Consider the following 22,567-nt stretch of genomic DNA (forward strand, 5'->3'; position numbering starts at 1 on the left):
ATCAACATTCAAATTTATTTCATTTTTTTTTTTTTTTTATATATATATTTTTTTAGTCTTTATTTTTTTGTCCAATCTGTTTAAACCAATGGGGGTTTTCTTCACAGTTGCAGTTAAAGATTAGGCTACACTAATATTATAATATTATACTATAAGACGTCACCATCACTTTCATACCAACCGTGCCCTTATTGGATTATTTATGTTGACGAAACTGATGAGTTATATTCATTAACACTTTCAGAGCCCAGGCTTAACCTTGATTTACCGGTTGAATGCCCACCATCCACTTCAATGTTAGCCTTAAAAACGCCTAATCTATGTTTTAATCTGCCCGTCGCTTATCAACAGGGATGCAGTGGTGGGTGGACGGGGTACCATGCCGTCCTAGTAGTTCGCTGAGCAGAAGTACGCGCAATCGCGCACGGATGTGCACGCGCGCGCACACAAAAATGCTTTCACAATTGTCACTGGACTCGTCGCGCCAAGTACCCAGCGGCCGGCACTTATCTATCACATAGACTTTGCATAATAATAGGATACCGATAGCATAACAAAGAACGAGAAGAGCCAAACCAAAATACAAGCCTGTACCAATTGGTGGGGGTTTGCTTGAGCTGTGGAACCTCTCACTATGTGACAATGGTCCTGACTAGAAGGATCAAGGATGAGGCATTAAGTTGTGCTTCAGAAGGAAACTGTCCTTCTGTAAACTAAGTTACATTGTTAATTTAGTTTGTATTTACTTTTCTAGTTTAAGTTCATTCAATTAAAGAAATTGTAACTATTACATTTAAAACTGTTTGTTTTTCAACCATATCTGTTGACAATATAATTTCTTTATATATTGAAGGCTACATCCTGCTACCTTTTTCAGCTTCTCTATTTCAAGGCAATATTTACAAAACTAAAAACTAGTAATTTCCTATACAAACATGTTTCCTATTTATTCTGCATAATAATAATAATCTGTTCTGTGCGCGTGCACGTGGCGTCCGGGCAGGTCCCATATTACGACTGCACCACTGCTTATCAATGACTCGTTTTCCAGTCAACATTGTCGAAGCGGATTGTTTTTTTATCGGTTCATTTTCGTTTTTATAGCATTTTGAAAAGCCCTCGTTTTCAAGGAAAATATAAATATTCCATGATAAAAGACGTTTACTGGAATATTCTAGAATACACAAAAACGTCATTTTTCGGCCTATTTATGAATCGTTTTCAAATAAACGCTAGATTATCGATAGTATATGTGTACGTATGCACGCTGGGGCCGCGAGCTGAAAAATCTATTCTCTGATTTCCTCATCAGCGATCGCGCACACAGAGACACATCACACATAGGGCAAACGCTGAGATCTCAGCGAATACAACTCTGATTATCCCAAGACTGGTAAAATAGATTCCTTACCTCAGATCAGATGTTCTCCAAAAAGATCATTCCAATTCCTGATCGCCATTCCAAAAATCGATCACACTTATTGATTGAGTATTGGCTACTGTGAATATATATTCCAGGCTGATTCCCATCCCGCGATGACTTCCATGTTGAGCAGACAGCTTGCCAGCTCAAGGAGCCAGCTGGCTCTGCCTCTACATATCGACTGATCCCAGGTCAGTCTCTAAGCGACTGACGTGCAGTTACTCAGGGATAGACGATAGGGGGCGCTTTTTGCCATTCTGAGCTGCTGGAGGAGCTGCTGTACCAACGGGAGACTCGGTTGATGAAATATGAAATCAGATCGCTAATAAAAAAATAAAACGCTAATACACGTCGTGGGCATTCAGGCATTGGGCTGATAAAACGTCATGACGTCATGGGCACTGAAAGTGTTAAAGAAAGTTGATTCAATAAAAGAAAAAGACAAATTTAATCAGATTAATCACTTTATTCAAATTGAGGATTTATTTTTTAATTTTAAGTAAATACATTTTTTATAGACATTCAAGGCTTCGTTCGAATACTTTAATCGAAGCTTAGAATGTTAAAAAATTACATTCGGTACAGCCCTAATATTTCCTGATGCACGGCCCGAGTTATAAGCAGCAGTGCGAGCATTCAGGGTAACACGGATTGAGTTATCCACCCACGGTTTCTGGTTCGTGAACATCCAAACTTTCTTCTCGGTGACGATGCTGTTAGCTAACGCAGCTATGAAGCTGACAACAACATCCGTGTATTCACTGACGTCACTGGAACTCGACCGGAGCATGTCCCAGTCGACGTCATCCAGTGCGTCCTGTAACATAACATGGCCTCTGACTGCTCGGACCACTCTCGCGACACTACAGCCTCGCTGTTTATATCCGGGCATGAGGAAAATGGCATCGATTGTTTTTGCCAAACGGAGTTAGTCTATATTAATCAACATCGTTGTGTATGGAACATGGTTAGTCTTAGGGCTGTCACTAACGACTTTTGTTATTAATCAGTTGATTATTTTATCGATTAGTCGATTAATCTAAACTATTAATTTACCAGAAAATCAACAACAATTGATTATATTTGCAATTGAATATTTCAAAATGTTTAAGGAGTATCCTCATCCTTTTTAGCTTTAGATTAGACTACTAGACTACCAGCCAGATACATTGTTACCGGCCATAAATAGCTTTTTAGTGAATTATTATATGTATTGTGTGTTATCTCTCCACTCCACGTTATGGTAGTGCTTGTGCCAGCACAGGAGATACGATTAAAATGTAAAAAAAAAATCATATATATTATACTTAGGCTATATATATATTTAAATCAATATCTTCCCTTTCAATAAAATAGGTTCAGGAATCATGATTGTTAAAGCTAATTAGCCTAACCATGTCAAAAAGAGTAGCATATAGTAAATGTCTGCACACACACACGAGAGGGAGAATAGCTTATAGCAGACTTAATGATTTTAAAATATTTTTGCTAATGAAGTGAAATATTTATCAACTATCAAGTTCGTTTGTACATTTTGGCTACTTCATTGATCATCATCATTGAACGTACAGAGGGAAACGTAGAGGGAGAGAGCCCCCTCCCCTTTCCTCACTATGCCATGTAACTGATTCTACTGTGTCTGTGAGCTAGCTTAGCTTAGTTAGCAGCTAACGTTAGTTAAGGATTTAACCGCGACGGGCATACAGGAATGGCGAGGATATAAAGCATGTTAGACGCATTTATTGGACCCGTTGCTCGCAGAGTTTACATAGAAACGGGTGGGGTGGGGGTGGGGGGGAAACTGTACATTGACAACTCTGTGTTGTCTGTCTCATATTTCACTCATTCACAAATGCATTGTTATTAAATGCTGCGTTTTGTTACTATTTAACCAACAACATACACTGCAAGTGCTCTATGCTAGTAATTTCATAGCTGATGTTGATGTTTTTCTTATGTTTTAGTTTTTCTGATGCATGGCCTTTGTCCAGCAATAATACAAAGCCACCAAACACAATGACTTCTGTTAACTTTATATATTCATTTCAGATGAATACACACAAAAATGAGCACACAAAAATATTTAGGAGCACAGTGAAAATATTTCAAGTAACAGAGTTTATTTAATTTTTTCAAAAATAAATGTATATTTGTACTGTGCGTGCATGTGCAAACGGGAATGGGACACACATCTGTGCAATAGCACATACCACCAAAGTCACTGCCCCACTGTGTGCGTGTGTGTGTATTGGCGTGTGCAAACGGGAATGGGACACAGACATTTGAACTATTAAGTGATTAATGCCTACTGTGGCAAAGTTGTAGCCAACAACTAGGCCTAATAAAAAATGCAGTGACATTAAACAAAAAGGAGACACTGGCATTACCACCAGGGCAGGGAGCGAAATTTACTTTTTGACTCACCGGCCAGTGGCGGGTAGATGGGAAGAATCTACCCGCCAAGCATATTTCTTACCTGCCAACTTTTTTTTGATGATTTTTTTTTTATTATTATTTTATATAATTTTTTTTTAATAAAATATATATATTATATAATCATACTTGTGATTGTGTTATCTGCGAGACATCGCCACCTCGCTGTCTGCAAACAGCTCCACTGTCTGTGTGTATACTCGAGTGGCCTCCAGCTCCAGCAAGGATTCTCCGGGGGTGCAGCTGGACCCTAAACGCTACATAATTCTCCGGCGCTGCACCTGGACCCTAGTCAGCAGCCATCACTCATGCGATGTAAACCAGGGACTCGAATACGCATGTTGTTGTTGTAGGACATTGATGCCAGGAGCTATCTGTAGCTACTGCTGGATGGCGTTGGGACAACGCCTCAGTGAACTATTTAGTTTACTGCGACATTTCGTAGTGACTAGTTACCTAGCCAACGGAGGTATTATGCACTGGACTATTGCTGGAGGATTTGTTGATGTCGGGAGCTATCCGTAGCTAGCCGGCTGGATAACGTTACACAATGCCTCATGTATTAAACTAAGTGAATAGTTGACTGGGTCATTTTGTAACGGTAGCTAACGTTATCTCACGAAGGTCCCACACTGACTAGACTAACGTCACGGTGAGGCAATAGCCTCTGTTTACATGCAGGCATACAGGGGTAGGAGCAGCAGCAGCAGTGCTAACTAACGTCACGGTGACTCGGAGGCAATAGCCTCTGTTTACATGCAGGCATACAGAAACAGGTGGGGAGGGGGTAGCAGCAGTGCGCGGTGCGCGCTTCATGTCTGTGCTGAGACAGCGAGTGAGAACTCCGCTAAAGAATTGGATCATGATTTTCGGTTTTCACATGACTATTTGATTGCCCGACACACGGCGCTCAGACGTCTCAGTGGGAGGCGCCAAACGTAAAAACTGAGCGCAAATGGCGGGTGGCGCTCTCTAGTTTCGGTCCCTGCGACCAGGGCCATCAGTAGAGGGGACTGTAAGGTGCCTTTTCGGTATACTACCTTTGCTAAAACTGTGTTCTTTGTTAAAGGTGGTAACTACTGGAATAGCCTACCAGTTGTGATTAGAGAGTGCCCCACATACTCTATGTTCAAGACTCATCTTAAACTGCATCTTAAGGCAAACCAGAACTGTGGTCATTTTATCTGATTTAGTTTATGTAACTTGTTTCTTGTTTTTATTGTTTTTTTATCATTGATTGTCACAATGCTTTTACCCTAAGCAGGCTATTTATTTATTGAAAGAGTTTTGCTGTCTCCTGGTGTAAATTAGCTCTTGCTACAACCCTGCATTTATATTTTGTATTTTGTACTTGATGTTCATTAACATGTGCTGTCCCTATCAAATAAACTATCATATCAAACTACTGCTACAAAAGTAACAGTCACTTAACTTTAGCTTTTGCCTTTTTTATGCATACAATGCCTATGTTTTGGCTAGTGTTCTTCTAGAAAAATAATCCTTTCAGGGTTGCCTATTGAAATACTGTACACCTCCAGTACAGAAACATTGTTTATGAGTTCGCTTGTCAGGTAGACCATTGATTGTAGGGCTGTCTTAAATACTTCGAAGCTTCGTTCGATGGCACAAGCTTCGAACATTAAAAAAAAACCCGAAGTTTAAAAAAAGAAGAAAAAAATTCAAAAAAAAAATTCAATTTTTTTTTACTTCGATTTGTGTGTGTGTGTGTGTGAGAACTACCCATCCCAGTTAGGACAGCCGAATCCCGTCCAATCTTTCGCCGTCGACTAAAGACTCACTTCTTCAACCATTATCTGAAATGATTTAAAAAAAAAAAAATCTAACCGTGACTAACCTTACTGTCATGCACTTTTCCTAATAAACTAACCTGCACTGTAACACGCAACACTTTGATAAACATTGTTACTCAGCTGATAGAGTTGTACCCTTCTTGCTGTCTTGTCGTACAGAACTTGTAAGTCGCTTTGGATAAAAGCGTCAGCTAAATGACTAAATGTAAATGTGTGTGTGTGTGTGTGTGTGTGTGTGCGCGCGCATGGGGCCATTGGGTGGGGCCGGGGGACAAATACACTGGAGGAAAGTAACCCAGCTCAGCACTGCCCAAATTATATCATCACTATTGCCTGTTTGAAGGATATCATCCTCTAATACATATACACCTACATGCCTTGTAGAATTCCACACATAAGAAAGAAAGATACTGGGATGAATAAACAAAATAGGAAATAAAATTTAGATAAGGTGCTACTGAGATGTTTTGGTGAGTTCTTTGTTTTTTTGTGGAAGTTGCCCTTCTTAAAAATGCATGAACATTCACTGATAATTGGTCTGTAGTGGAGTCTACAAGGTCTACATTGCCGGACCATGTAGAATCCGGACCTTGTAGACTGACATAATTCTGTGCATAGTTTAGTCTACACAGGCCATATTTCAAATAATCAAAATCTTACTTCATTCATCTTAAACATTCTTGATTTGGGGGATTGGTAGTTCCCATGAAATCTGAAGTTGTTCAAACGACAACAGCGATCCACCTTGAATTAAATCACACAGCCGAGTGAAACCTTGTTGGCTCAGTCACGAAAGGGGCTACTTAATTAATTAATCCAACCCACTTTATTTATAGAGCACATTTAAAAACAACAAAGTTTATGAAAGTGCTGTACAAGTCCCACAACATAAGATAAAAAAAAAGAAATAAAATAAAAAATTAAATCGAAGCTCGGCCCCGAAGCTTCGATTGCCAAAAAAAGCTTCGAAGGTCAGCCCTAATTGATTGACAGTCGATTCTGCCAATTACCTCACACCGCTTGCACTGCGGCGCTGCAGCTGGACCCTATTGCCCACCTCTGCTGTTGATAACACTAGCCAAGTTAGCCCACACACATGCACAGTGGGCCAGTGACTTTGGTGTAGGGGTGTAACAATGCATCGATCCTAAGGGGAAAATTCAACTGCATCAAAAATGTTAGAATCGATTATTGCAATTTGAATGTGTACACAGTGTTATGATGTTATCATGTCCGTTACAGCTAGGGATGCCCCCCGGACCCCGGTTCTAAACGGGAACTGGTACTAAATTAGAAAAAAACTGAGTATTGATAAGCTCCGACGTTATCGGTACTGCTATCGATACTCTAGAAATTATTATTATTATGAGGTTTTTTCGAGGAATTTAAACGTTGCGAACTATCTCTCCTCTCTGTCTCTGCATGAGAAGCGAGCCGCAGCGAGCCATTATTACTCACACTCACACATACACACAGGTACTTAAGGGAGGTGCCAGTCAGTGGCTCCGTGCTGCTGAAGCGCAGCACACACAGACCGAACTCTGCGCTAGTCATGGCGGAGAGAGCAAAGCGCTCGAAAGTCTGGGTACACTTTACGAAAGTCGATGCCGACGACGCACGTTGCCACAAGTGCAATAAAACATTTGCCAGTAAGGGTGGCAATACAAGCAATTTGTCAAAACATCTGTTGTCAAAATATAACATTAGTCTGCAGAAATGCGCCGTTTTCGACTGCTTTGCTCGCAGTGTTCCATCCACGTCCACTGCAGGTAAGCCAAGATACGGAGTTAGCTAGGCTAATAACGAATTATTATGAATAGGCTAATAAATGAAATATAATTGCTTAGCTAATTGTTTAGCTACAAATATATTAGAAAGATGAAAGATCTTCTGGCTGAGGCTGCAGCCACCATGTCCCAGCCCACCCCTCCTCCCTCTACCACCACCGGTCCCAGCAAGCCCAAAGTCCCTTCACCCTAGCAGCTAGAGCAGGGGTGGCCAACCCGCGGCTCGCGAGCCGCATGCGGCTCTTTGCCCGTCAATGTGCGGCTCTTCCATCCATATTTTTTTTAACTTTATTTTTATTTTTGTCACTCATTCCATAAGGACGTAGAATAAACACTTAATTTTTTTTTTTTAAATGGTCCATTTGCATGTTCTTGGTATCTGAATCTAGGGACATGGATCAGTGTCAGAAATAGTGTGTATGTTACTAGGGTTGAGTAAATTGTAATGAACCAAAGGAGAATATCAATTCTATTTAAATTTTCTTTTTATCTTTGACTGTGAATAACACCATGCTAAATTGACCAGACCTGAAAAATCTAAGCAAATGAATAAAGGGAAGATGATTAAACAGGTTTTGTAGATACAGTACTGAATTCTGCCATCTTTTTTATAATGTAAATTTCTCCACCATTTTTCATCGTATTGCAACACCGTTTTTTGCAAGACGTTCACAGAAAGGTAGAGAAACTAACTGCGTTCTGTTTTATGGCAATAACATTCAGGTTTGTGGGAGATAATCCCAAAAAATAAGAGAAATAAAAAAGTTTATCCAGAAGTCAGATGATTGACAGGGGCTGGTGTGAGCTGGGTAGGGTAGTTTTTCGAATTCGAAAGCTCTGAGTCTCTTCCTTCAAAAGACTACACTCACTTTTGGCTGTGCCACTTCCTCCTGTCAATATGCGCCGGTTTCCGACTCAATGCCCTGAGATTTCTATAATCTTATATTTGACTAATAACAGTTAAAATAATTGGTAAACAAACGTAATGCTGAAAATATACACTTTTACTGTATATCTCGGGCTTAAGAGGTTAACCCTGTGAGGCCCAAATTAAAAAGACATTAGCAACTTCAGAGGGTGGGACATATAAACACATTTACTATCAAATAGCATTGTGATGCTGAACAACAGGACCAATTGACTATATATGTGCTTAGAATTTTTTAAATAAACATTATTTTTTTAAATGGCTAAAAGTGATTTTGTAATTTTGCAACCGTGGGTCTCACAGGGTACTTTTAACCCTGTGAGGCCCAAATAAAAAAGACATTAGCAACTTCAGAGGCCAGAGTGTGAGACCTATAAACACATGAAGGGTGCCGTGACTGAAAAAAAAGGTTGAGAAACGCTGGTATATGGTGTGGCTCTTTGTGGTACCACAGTCATTTTTGTGGCTCTTAGGTCGGACTGTCTGCGAGCTCTCAAGATCAGCGGAGCGAGTTTTGACATGGCATTGATCCATTGTTCTATTGAAGCACATTACCACCATCCTCTCGCTAAACAACTTGTAGAGGGTCATCAAAGAGAAGTCGCCTATTCTCAGTCCTTGCCCCACAATGGTGGAATGAACTACCCACCCCAGTTAGGACAGCCGAAACACGTCCAATCTTTCGCCGTCGACTAAAGACTCACTTCTTCAACCATTATCTGAATAAAAAAAAAAAGAAAAAAAAAAAATCTAACCCTAACTAACCATACTGTCATGCACTTGTCCTAATAAACTAACCTACACTCGCACTCAACACTTTGGCGAACATTGTTACTCAGCTGATAGAGTTGTGCCCTTCCTGATGGCTTGTCGTACAGAACTTGTAAGTCGCTTTGGATAAAAGCGTCAGCTAAATGACTAAATGTAAATGTAAATGTAGACCAATATTAATAATAATATAATAATAATAATAATAATAGTATTGACGTGGCATTGATCCATTATTAATGCCGTGCGCCTCGGTAATAATAATAAGCCGCGTTTTTCTTCCTTCTTCCCAAGATGCACAGTTAGATAGATAGATAGAGATTAGATGCAGTGTGCTTGTTTTGCAGTGAGTGCTGCAAGCAGTGGTAATAATAATCACTTCCTATATTTGGTCCGCTGAAGCCGAACCGAGACCTACGTTTTCAGGCGGACTAGAGTTCGCCTGCTTGGTCCGCGGACCGAGTTTGACGCGCATTCACACAGACCCGAAAAACCGGACTATCGAATTCTGGTCCGAAAGTCCGGACCAAACAGCCCCTGTGTGAAAGCGACCTTAGTCTCTGACTGGTTGGCCACCCCTGAGCTAGAGGAAGGATGACAGAGTGTCACAGCCTCTACTAATGACATGGAGTATTGAACCGTTTTTAACAGCTGGGTATTGGGTGGGACATTCTGATTTAAATAAAATAGAAAGTCCCAAATTAGTTAATTTATCTGACTGCTTGTATTAATTGATAAAGTAGCCACGTGCAGTAATATAGTTATATAAAAGAATAATAAAGCAATGTCGATTCTGTTCTTAATACATTTTTAATATCTTTTTTGCTAAATAAAAAATAACCGATAAGAGTATCGATAAAGTACCGAACCGTTAAGCAGTATCGATAAGAGTAGTAGTATCGATAAAATCCTAACGATACCCATCCCTAGTTACAGCCAACACAACGACATACGCTACTGCATCAACGTTATGATTAACAAAGCAAGGCATTCGTTTTGTTGCATTAACGTTATATTACTATTGCTATCGATAAATCTAGGTGTTCTAAAATCTATTGCTATTGGTAAGACTAGAATAAGTTACATTAATGTTACTGTCTCTGGAAAGTCTCGCATATCGCAATGGCAGACTTTCAGGAAGTAAAAAAGCAAATGAGAGCGTCCGATTGGTCATTTCCTTTATTTCCCTTGAAACCAGTCACGTCACTCTACTGTGATTGGGACCGTTGGCTTGAGTGCAATGAGGGACTTGTAGTTTTTTAACGATTTATCAGCGGAGGAAAAAAAAGCACGACTGAGGCTGTAATCTTCACTCGCACACCGTGCGAGTAATTGATTTTTCCGGTTTGCGCACACATATTTCTAGGGGCATATGCGAGCAATATGGTCGCACTGTAGAGCCCTGCTATAGAGGTATATATATAAACCTCCATGGTTCATTCAATAGATAAGGCAGACTATAGATGTTGTATAGCTTCTCATAATACAGGCTTCTGTACCTAACTTGATGTGGTGAATTCCTGCCTGTTCTGTGTGTAAGATTTCCCCCAATGTCACACATAAGTCTGCTCAGTCGTCCATTATTGGTCAAAGTGTGCCCTTTCCACTCAGAAAGCGGATTAACCCCCCAGTCCTTCAAGACACTATATAGGACATCTGTGGCTCGGTGGGCCTGCTGTTATATACATGCTCCCTTCAGCCATTGTTCTACTGTAGCTAGCCACACTTTTTAAAATTATGAATATTATTATTATTATTATTTGCTTTAGTTCTCTGCCTTACACAATTGCTGTATCCACGGTTGCACCAGCAGAGCTGTTTGCATCATTTAGGTTAGTTCCTAAGCCATAGATCATACAGGTTTAGCTATTGAAGCTATCCTACTTAACGTTTGATTTTGAACTATATGAGCAGCAGCACCTTCATAGTATAACTTTTTGGTAGCTGGCTGCATTGATAGCCCTTTGCCTTATGTGGAATACCTCAATAAACCTGCTTTTCAGGTGGAGTATCTTCACTGGACTGCAGCAGGTAACTTATAACCTACCTGTAGGCTGTAAATGTCCAAACCCCCCCTCCCACCCACCCCGTCCTAATGTACAGTCTCCTCCCCATCGTATGTATATATTTCCTGTTAGGATCTCTGTTTAACAGTACTGTATATTTGCATATCTTGTATGTCACAAATGTAACAGTACTATATACCTGTATGTCATGATATATATCTGTATGTTGTGTATGTCATAAATGTCGTTAATGAATTGAAAATGGCGGACCCTGAAACAAGACACAAGTCCTTCTCTGGTCTGCATCCCCTTAACAATTGTGTGTATTGAGCCGTACTGTATTGTACCCATTCTGCAATCTGTTAATAAAGTTTTCAATCAATCAAGGTGTACTGTGGTTATCAGGCTCATCCCCTCCCTTCCAGCTGGAGTGTAACACGGAAGTTATCAAGTGTGGAGTCCTGGCTCTAGGCAGAATCACTAATCGTGGTTTAAGAGAAGTTAATTATATTTTGAACGTGATTCACTGCGCATTAGTTAGATTACACGTTGCGCATGTTATGACTTTGAACGTCTGCCATTTCCACCGCAAAAGGCACATACAATTAATAATATGACACGTTGATCATGTATATGCAAATCGATGAAATGTAATCGTCGACTGGGTCGACGAATCGTGACAGCCCTTAGTCTATATTAATCAACATGGTTGTGTATAGAACAATGGAACATGGTTGGTTTATATTAATCAACATGGTTGGTCTATATTAATCAACATGGTTCATGGTTGTCTCTCTCTCTATCTCACTCTCATATCAGAACCATATTAACAAGGTGAAAAGGAGAGGAGATGCAGCTATTTCCTACATCCAGAACCTGGGCATCAGTGGGACACAAGACATTCTACAGAAACAGGTTGGACACATACACACAAACAAACATTCACTCACACATCATAGAATAGAAATCCTTTAACTCATTGGACGCCATCGCTTAAGTGCGCAAGAAGCCGCTAGAGCGCCACCGCTTTAATCAATGGGAGGACTGGGAGATTTGCGAGTGCTTAAAATATATCTTAAATTATGGCTATGGTTCTAATACACCCGTCGATTATCAGTGAGTTGCTTGCACTCAACATGTACAAAACTGATTGTTTTTTTATCTGTACATTTCCGTTTTATACCGTTTTGAACACAAGTATAGTCTTGGTGATTTCTAGTAATTCCAGAGAAAGATAATAGCCCTTTAGTGGAATACACAAAACACGTAATTTTTCGGCTGATTATCGAATCTTCCTGAAATCAACGCTAGATCATCATTATTATCCTTCCTCGTGCATACATGAATGAAATGCGCGGCGCCCCCCCCCCCCCCCCCCCCAACTCCTGCACCCAACGGAAAACAGCCACACATACACACAGATACAGCGTCGATCGGGGTAGAAATACATATCAGATCAACGATCAAATTGATATATAATGTTCTTACCTTGTATCTGATGTAATGCAAAAGAAAGAATCCAATTATCTGATCGCCATTTGAAGTACTGGACGCGGAGGTCCGTGCCACGTTCAACAGCATTGCATATTGAGGGGGGGGGGCCAGCCAGCCTCGCAGATGTATCGTTGAAATCAGGTTACCTCGCCTGAGTATTTAAACCACGCCCGCACGGCTTGGATCGTCCCAGAAAATAAACTATACCATTCCCAGTGGAGTGCAATACCAGCCGGAAGGCGTTTGGCGGCGGTATTTGCCCTTTTGCAAGCTCAGACCCATTCCCAACGATCAGGCTGGATGGATGAAAATGAATGGATATCGCTAATAAAAGAAATAACGATTAAAACCGACTATACTCGTGATTGGCGCTCAAGCGATGGCGAGTTAACCCGACTATCATCGTGACTGGCGTCCAATGAGTTAATAATCCCGAGGGAAATTCGGCACTACAGATCGCTCACATTGAACATATACAATACAATACAACAATAAACATTTAGGTAGTCAATAGCACTAAAATAGGAATACGAATATATTAATATTAAAAAATAAGAATAAAATACGGTCCGGGATCTACATTCTGGTATGTATATACATTCTAAAATCTTAAATATGCAACTATCCAGCCAGAAATATACAGTAAAATGTAAAGTGAAAAGTGTCCAGGAGGATTGTGAAAAGTGTAATTTTTTTTAAAGTGTCCAGGAAGATTTCGCCAGGCTGTACTGTCACCCTGTGCTCAGTGATGCAGTGAGGCACAGTGATGCATTATAGTGTCTAATGGCTGTCTGAATGAAGGACCTTTCAGTGTTACATCTAGGGAGTCTTAGTCTAACACTGAACGCGCTCCTTCTTTCAGCCAAGTCCGACCAGACTTCATACCTGCCATTTGGTGGACGCTTTGAAATGTACTTTTAGAGTACAAGAGCTAAAAGGAGAAGAGGGAATGTTTGTCCACTCAATATGAACAGGGAAGAACAAGGTTAAGTACCTGCTTGTGACTGAAGCAGATGTGGTGCTAGAACCCTGGGCTCACTCATCCAGTCAACCAATAAAAAGTAAACCACACATTTTGCAGGGCATCTGCAACCTTACAATCCCAGCTCGTACGCAACACCTCCAAAACTGTCACTTATGAATGTCGATTATACATAATCTTTTCACAAGACTGTCATCCGATGAAGTGCAAATGAATGAATCATGTAAACCTGTTGATCTGAAGTAGATTGTAAACATACAGTGTCAAATCTTTTGTCTTGCAGAGTCAGTTGGCCGCACTGACCACTAGGTTGGACCTCTCCTGGTAAGGCCAGCAGAATCAGAGATACTATTGTATCCTGAGATATTCATCAATTCATTAGTGTTCATACATTCAGTGAGTTTGTCAGGCTTTCTGCCTCCACAAAGTTGGCGTTAAACCTCATGTGTCCACCTTTACCCATAAGCTTGCCTTTTCCCTATTTGGCTGAATGGAAACAGACAAGGCCACAAGCTGTTACCTAGTGGCCGATCTGGTGCAGACCTCAGAGACACCTCAACGTCGGTTTTCTCAAACTATTTAGCAGATAGCTCAGAATGCTGACATTATTGTCAGCTTGAGGAGAATTTTGTCCAGGTTAGGTTGTATAGTTTGGCTTGGGCCAATCGAAAATAAAATAGTTGGCATAGCCTTCTGACGGCATTGCAAAACAAGGCTAGTGGACTAGTAGGTTTGTAGCTGGGCACATTTTTGTTACTTTAGCCCACAAGTTGGACCACAAAATCAACTTGTGTCTGGAGAGAAAATTAGGCCCCCAGAGAAAGTTTCAAAGCAACTGCTGTTTACTTTTTGTGAATTTATAGTCTGCTAACTTGATTTTAATGCAAGAATATAGTTTGTAAACTGGTATATACATTTATTATAGCATATTTAGGTCAATGTTATTTCAGTGTGATAGTTTCAAGTTTCAAGTTTCTTTAATAGTTGTCATACAGAAGTACAGAATACTTTTATACAAAATGCTTCTTACTGTTACGCTCCAGAGACTGTGCTAGACAAGATAAGTATCAAATAACATAGTATAGCATGTAAATTAGAAGTAGAAAATGAGGTCACAGTGTTCAGTATAGACATATGTACAATGTTCGATGCAGAATAGACGTAACTGAGTTACCATATAATATACAATACTATGCAGTGTACTAATATACAATACTATATAGTGCAAAGCAGAATTGGGATGAGGTACAATTTAGGTACAATTTACAGTAAGGTGTACGAGTTGTAGTGCAAATCCTTTATCAATAAATATAAAGTGTGGGGAGTGGGTGCTACAGTGTGTTTGTTTAAAGTGAGTGTGTGCGTGTGGATGTGTGTGCTATGTGCGTTTGGTGGTTGTTGTGTAGTGTTCATTGTTCGTTGAGCAGCCTGATGGCCTGGGGATAGAAGCTTCTTCTGAGTCTTTCTTGATAATATTTGACTTTGTAGGTCAGACTCTGAGGAAGAAACCATGGAAGCGGCGATCACACTCAAGTCAAGTCCAAGTCGAGGTAAACTTTATTATCCCAGATAGGGAAATTATTATCCCTGATGAACATATTCCAACAATGTAATCCACCAAATCACACATTTCCAATTATTGCATCTTGATATCAGGCAGACTTTTTTTTTTTTATTTTATTTTTTTATTCTTTTTTAAACAAACATATAAACAAACATGACAACACACGATAAGATATACAAGCATTAATTGTCAGGGCACATCCAATGGGATCACCTTTTGGTTAGTTGTTTTATATAAGATATACCCATAATACCTGTTATCTAAAAAAAAAACCCTACATACATATGCTCAGCTCGAACCCCCCCCTCCCGGACCCCACCTTGAGAAGTACCTCCACTATCCCTCGCACCTAACCAGACACTACCATTATAAGCTAGCTTTTATTCTCTCCACCACTTCTAACCACATTGACATTTTGGATTCATTGAGACCCAGAATTCTTGCTGTAGATATTTCATGGTAAATTACATCGAGATATGTAAGAAACCAAACTTTACGGCACATTTTTTCCGGTTGAAACCAGCGTGATGCGATCAGCTTTTTGGCTACTGTGATACCCGATAAAACCAATCTCTTTAGCTGTGGATTCACTGCAAACTCAAAAACATCATTCAACAGCAATACCGAGGGGTGTACAGGTATATTCCAAGATACGAGTTTTGATATTTGTTGGGTCACATCTTTCCAGAATGCCTTAACTGGTGAGCAGTCCCAATACATGTGCATAAATGTCTTTTCGTCCCCATTTGTACATTGGGTGCATTTGGAATCTTGTTTGAGCCCCATTCGGCACAGTCTTATAGGAGTCAAGTATGTCCTGTGAATATAGTTAAGATTGATTTGTTGATGATCCGGGTTCCTTGATGTAAGTCGGACATTTGCCCAGGCTCCTTGCCAATCAAAGTCGTTTTCCAGGTCTGGTATATCCCTCCTCCAGACAGAGTCAAGTTGGAGGGTTTCATACGAGGACGTTAGTAATTGATGATAAAATTCTGAAACAAAACCTCTCGATGTCTCTCTTGAGTAGAAGAATTTGTGGTATCTGTGGTGTTCAATTGGTCTGTCTAATGGAACACCGTGAGACTTCAAACATAGCTCTAACTGTTTGTGAAAAAGCCATGTGGACTTGGTGAGATTAAATTTTTTGCGTATTTCTTTATCACTACAAAAGGCAGACTTTAAATGGGAACTATTTTGCTATTTCTTTCACTATTTGGGCAATTTTACACAATTCCTGAGTCTATGGAACACATCTGTAAGGTTTCTTTCAATAAAATGCATTGTTATGTATTTTTAATCAAGTACTTTGGTGGACCACTTTCTGCCCTTCTAGATTCCAAGCTGTTTTTGGCTGGGCTCCACCCATACTCGCAATGCGCTTTGAGTGACATGCGCTTTGAGTGACAGTCACCCACCTGCACTGGCAGATACCTTTGGGGGAGAGAGAGAAAGATAGAGAGGGACTAATTAATTTGTTTCAAATGACAATATATACCCCTGTGAATATTATTGCACGGATCGGAATACGCGCGCTATGATATTTTGCAGCAGGTTGACGTTGACACAGCGAGTGCTGATACGAGAGAGAGAGAGCTCCCCCCCAGTCCCATTCCCTCCCACCCGTTTTATCTAGTTCTCTGTGTGATTCACAGTGTGTGTGTGTGTGTGTGTGTGTGAACAGCTGAAGGTCTCTGCTGTCGAAACCATTTCCGCATTATTTCCACTCGCTGCTCATATAAACGTATCACAGTTGATTGTGGGCGGGCGGTGGCAGATCAGAATTCTTACATGTCACAGATCCGCTAAATTCAGAATGGCTTAGTTTAGTGGGGGAGGATCTTGTCTCAGCTGAACTGGAGGAATGGGACTGAATGAGAATTTCACATCTAGTCAGTGTTGGTACAACCCCAAATTGCTAGAAAACAATGCAAACTACTGGAAAAGGCCATTTATAAGATAGTTCCCCTTTAACGTCTGCAGAATTTCCATGGTCACTTTTCACCTGGTAGGACGACAGCCATTTATTCAATTTAACGTTAGTAGTACAACATAATAATAATAATAATAATACATTTAATTTTTATAGCACACTTAAAACTCAAACGAGATCTCAAGGTGCTTCACAGCAAAAGAGAATATAAAAGGTAAAGACATAGGAGCAGCAAAAAAGCAGGCCCTAGTGGAAGGAAGAGTAAAATGGAGTCTTAACCCCTCAAACCCGAGCGGTCTGGTACCGGTATGAAATTAATATCGCATTGTAAATAGATCAATACAGTCCGTATTAATTAATGTTGTGTTTCTTTTTCATATGTAGCCAAGAGTAAAGACCCTAACTCTGTAAAAACAGCAGTCAAAGTGTATATTTTCAGCACTACGGTTGTTTACCAATGATTTTAAGTGTCATTAGCGAAATATGAGTAAAAAATATCTGCGCATCCCGGCGGGAACCAGATGAATTAGACGAAAATAAAGGAAGCTGTAATGAAAACATTGTAGTCCTAAGAGAGAGAAGACCCAGGGCTTTCGATGGACATCGAAATGTCATAAATCTACACTATAAAACTACACTACCCAGCTCACACCAACCTCTGTCAAATCTGTTGAAAATATTATTATCGAAAAATTCTGGCAATTTATCATGTCTGGTCAATGTTAGCATGGTGTTATTTACTGTCAAATATGGAAAAGAAAAATTATTGATATTCTCCTTTTGGTTCATTACAATTTACTCAACTCACAGACACAATATTTCTGACACTGGGAATACATTCCCTGAGGTCCATACTCCATAGATGTCCTTAGATACCAAGAACATGCAAATGGACCTTGTAGAAGTGGAGCAATCCCCATTTACTTAGGTACAGTGCATCCAGAAAGTACATACCCCTTCACTTTTTCCACATTTTGTTATGTTACAGCCGTATTCCAAAATGGATTAAATATCCCCCCCCCTCAAAAATTCGACACAATACCCAATAATGACGAAGTGAAAAAGCTTTTTTAGAATTTATTGCACATTTATAAAATGTTTTAAAGAATAAACGGATACGTACATAAGTATTCACACCCTTTACTCAATACTTTGTTGAAGCACCTTTGGCATCAATTACAACCTCAAGTATTCTTGAGTATGATGCTACAAGCTTGGCACACCTATTTTTGGGCAGTTTTTCCCCATTATTCTTTGCAGATTGTCTCAAGCTCCATCAGTGCTTTCATATGATGTATGAATATGATAATGTGCAGCCATTTTCAGATCTTTCCAGAGATGTTCAATCAGGTTCAAGTCTGGGCTCTGGCTGGGTCACTCAAGGACATTCACAGACTTGTCCCGAAGCCACTCCTTTGTTATCCTGGCTACACAGGGTCGTTGTCCTGTTGGAAGGTGAACCTTCACCCCAGTCTGAGGTCCAGAGTGCCTTTACAAATCATGCCCAATCAATTGAATTTACCACAGGTGGACTCCAATCACGTTGTAGAAACATTTCAAGGATGATCAGAGGAAACAAGATGGACCTGAGCAACATTTTGAGTGTCATAGCAAAGGGTGTGAATACTTATGTACATGTGATATTAAATCTTTTTATTTTTAATACATTTGCAAAAAAATCTAAACTTTTTTCATTTAGTCATTATGGGGTATTGTGTGTAGAAGTTTGAGGAAAAAAATGTATTTAATACATTTTGGAATAAGGGATGCACCGAATGGGAAATTCTTGGCCGAAACCGATACCGAAAATAGGAAACAGTTGGCCAAAGGCCGAAAATGATTCATAGAATAGATTTTTTTTTACCAATGTTGTTCAGCTACCTGATTATGGAAAAATATATGATTATGGCAAAACTTTACTTAAATAATAAATAATTACTATTATGGGTCCATAAAACATTTATTCAGCACTTCTGAATGCATACAGTACATTAATTCCAAGTCAAGTGCATTTTCTTTTCTCTGTAGGATAACTACAACAAAGTGCATTCAGAACAAAGCCAACGTGCTTTAAAACTGCATAAAGATCTGCACACATGAGAGGGAGAATAGCTTATAGCAGACTTAATGATGTTACTGTAGTGGCTACAGTAAGCATTTTATATAAAAGTACCGTACTTTTCGGACTATAAGCCGCAGCTTTCCCCCCCATTTTTCGACCCTGCAGCTTATATAACGGTGCGGCTTATATGTGACTCGCCGTGACCAAACCCGAAAATGTAAAAATCTAAATATTGCTTTTTTGACTGCATTGAAATGTTATTTATCTGTTGCCTTATTTGCTAAACGTAATACAACTTGTAAATGAGTTAATTCTTGTTATTTGTCCGACAGTATTGTGTCCCAATGCTAATTACATATGGTAATTAAACATTAAAACACCTGCGGCTTATAGTCCAGTGCGGCTTATATATGTACACATCATTCAATTTAGCTGCTGCGGCTTATATTCAGGTGCGGCTTATAGTGCGAAAAGTACGGTACTCTGTATTTTTGTATGACAACTAATAAAGAAACTTGAACTACTGTCATAATTCACGGCGTTCTAGCCTACATGGAAGGATTGTTGTATTTATTACATCTCCCGTGACTATTAGTGGGGGATGACGTAGCTTTAAGAGAGACTAGTGAAAGAGGACCGGAAGCCTTGTTAGCTAGCTTAACGCTAACGTTAATCAAAAAGGTTTTTAACCGCGACGGGCATATAGTAATGGTGAGGATATAAAGCATGTTAAAGACGCATTTATTGGACGCGTTGCGTGCAGAGTTTACATAGAAACAGCGCGACTCCCGAGTCCCAAGAGGAGTTATCACAGGCTGCAGAACGCAGGACTGAAGAGCTCACGTTGCGCATGTAATGACTGAAGCCGCGTTTTGATTACATCATCACAACAACACGCGTTGGGTTACAGGCTGGTTCTGTTCTTGACATTCTGTGATATATTTTCGGTGAAAAAAAGCCGAAAGGTGGCAGAATATTCGGTGGATAAAGTGAAGGGGTATGAATACTTTCCGGATGCACTGTATGTATTTTTCTGCAACTTCAGAAAATAGGGCTAGGGCTTAACAGGTTAAGGCTAGTTAACCTCTGCACTGAGGAGCTGAGTCAGACTACACTTGTGATCTAGCTGTGTGAAAGAAGTGAGTATCGATTGTGTATTTATTTGGTTCTCTCTGAATCAACCAGCTCAGTTCACCCCATAAGAGGGCTGGCTTGACTGTAGCAGCCTGTGGTCTCCTGCTAATTAGTGCAATCAACTCGTGCCTGGGATGGCGAGGAAGTTTTGGCTGCCAGACCTGAGTGACCTGGATGCAGGTTGAGGGGAGAGGAGGTGCTGGAGGTAGTTCGGGCCAGAGTGGTTAATGGCCTTGTAGACCAGCAGGAGAACTCCATAATGTTGTCTCCCTGAGTACAAAACAACCTTTTTCAAAATATAAAGAGCGATTCTGCACAGGGAAGCTATTGAAAAGGCTTTATTTTGCACATTAAAATAACAAATTGATCAGTTTCCAGTTTCTAATAACACTGTTCTAAATGATTGTATTTCATTTATTTTTATATATCTGCAGAATCGATCGGATATCAGCATTTCCTTCTCCAAAACTATCATTATATGAGCCTTTAAAAATCCAGTATCTGCCTAACTCAACTTTAGATGGTCAATTCTCATCTTATTTTCCTATCTTTTCTTTTGTTACTAATTACTGTACCCCCCCCCCCCCCCAGCTATGATGAATGCTTTGCCATGCTTTGAAATAAAGAAGGAGCCCACTTCTCCATCTCCTGTTTCCTCTGCTACTACTCCCCCCAGCTCTCCTCAGCACAAGGTAGGTGGGATGTTAGTGTTTTATGAATTACATTCATATACTCTGTGTATATTTGTTAGGATCATATTTCTATGGGGTTACACCTCCTTTTCCACAATCCTCCTCACCGTCTACATCCCCCCTTAATGATTGAAGTGGATGTAATAAGTCAAATCAATCATGTTTACTTTGCAGTCACTGATAATTCAGTAAGTTCAGTTCCTGAATTTCCCCAAGGCGATCAATAAAGGAATATCTTATCTTAGAAATTACTGACAACATAGAATGGGTAATTTGGTCAAAGAAAAGAACATTTTGTGATTGAGCGAAAAATTCCTCTTTTTTTCCCGCTCTCGACCAGCATGCGCCATCCTTAGTTACCATGGCAACCACTGAGCGATTGTGTATGTAGATGTGGACCCCAGGAAGACTATAGGTGACAACAAGTGTTCTCAGCTGATGGGGGAAACCTTGCTCCCTTATTTCTTTAGCGTGCAACTCAGAAGCCGGTGGTGATAAAGCAAGAGCTGCTGTCTCCAGTCAAGTCTGCTGAATATGATAAGCGGGAGGAGGTTTGGCCTGAGGTCGCTGGGGTTAAAAAGGAACCTCTACAGGAAGAAGAGGTGATGCACACACACGCACACGCACACAGACACACACTACGGGTGGCATTGACTAGCAAGTAGTCTCCTGGAAAAGGAGTCACTACAGACTCAGGCATTAAAGCGTTCCGTCTTGGGACGGATATCCGTCCATTTGATTTGGAGATTCCGTCATTTGATTCGGAGTCGTGACGGATTTATATCCGTCCATTTGATTTGGAGATTCCGTCATTTGATTCGGAGTCGTGACGGATTTTAACCTGAGCCAATCAGAGGCGTTAAATATCCTTTTTTTCCCCTACCTCGGCCGCACCAAGCAGTCATTTGCGAGCAATCGGCAAATTCTCAGGCAAATGCAACCAACCAGAAGGCGAGATTGTTCTGAGTTTACAGCCCTTTCACCCAATAGGGGGTATCTGCAGAGCCGCAGAGCCAGGCGTGGACGGGTTGGAGGCGGGGCTTCGTGGTCTGGACAAGTATTAGTGGTCTGGACAAGTATTTACACTACTGCGCACCATTTTCAACTTCACTTTCGTCTCGTTTACATAGATCCCCCATTTTCAACTTACCTTCCCCCATTTTCAACTTAACTTTCGTCTCGTTTACATAGGTACATAGACAGTAATGTTACATCTAGACATTTATGACATACCAGATCTAGTAATAATAGAGTAAACTTAACTTTCGTCTCAGTAACAATGTTCATAAAGTGTTGAGTGCTACTAACAGTGTAGGTTAGTTTATTAGGACAAGTGCATGACAGTAAGGTTAGTTAGGGTTAGATTTTTTTTATTTAAATTTTTTTATTCAGATAATGGTTGAAGAAGTGAGTCTTTAAGTGCATGACAGTAAGGTTAGTTAGGGTTAGATTTTTTTTATTCAGATAATGGTTGAAGAAGTGAGTCTTTAGTCGACGGCGAAATAATAGAGTAAACTTAACTTTCGTCTCGTTTACATAGGTACATAGACAGT

General features: G+C 40.2%; 1 protein-coding gene across 1 annotated transcript in view; it reads left to right on the plus strand.

Annotated features, from left to right (window-relative positions):
• The window catches only part of LOC311240278 (uncharacterized protein), a 57,515-nt gene that overhangs the window by 21,508 nt on the left and 13,440 nt on the right, over positions 1 to 22,567 (plus strand). Inside the window, exons 4-8 of the mRNA XM_084328836.1 lie at positions 11,976 to 12,071; positions 13,916 to 13,956; positions 15,121 to 15,182; positions 20,914 to 21,014; positions 21,485 to 21,616. Of these exons, the coding sequence (XP_084184962.1) occupies positions 11,976 to 12,071; positions 13,916 to 13,956; positions 15,121 to 15,182; positions 20,914 to 21,014; positions 21,485 to 21,616 (432 nt within the window). The remainder of the gene's footprint in view (positions 1 to 11,975; positions 12,072 to 13,915; positions 13,957 to 15,120; positions 15,183 to 20,913; positions 21,015 to 21,484; positions 21,617 to 22,567) is intronic.

Source organism: Notolepis coatsorum, assembly GCF_963971535.1.
Source record: "Notolepis coatsorum genome assembly, chromosome: 14".
Lineage (NCBI taxonomy): Eukaryota > Metazoa > Chordata > Actinopteri > Aulopiformes > Paralepididae > Notolepis > Notolepis coatsorum.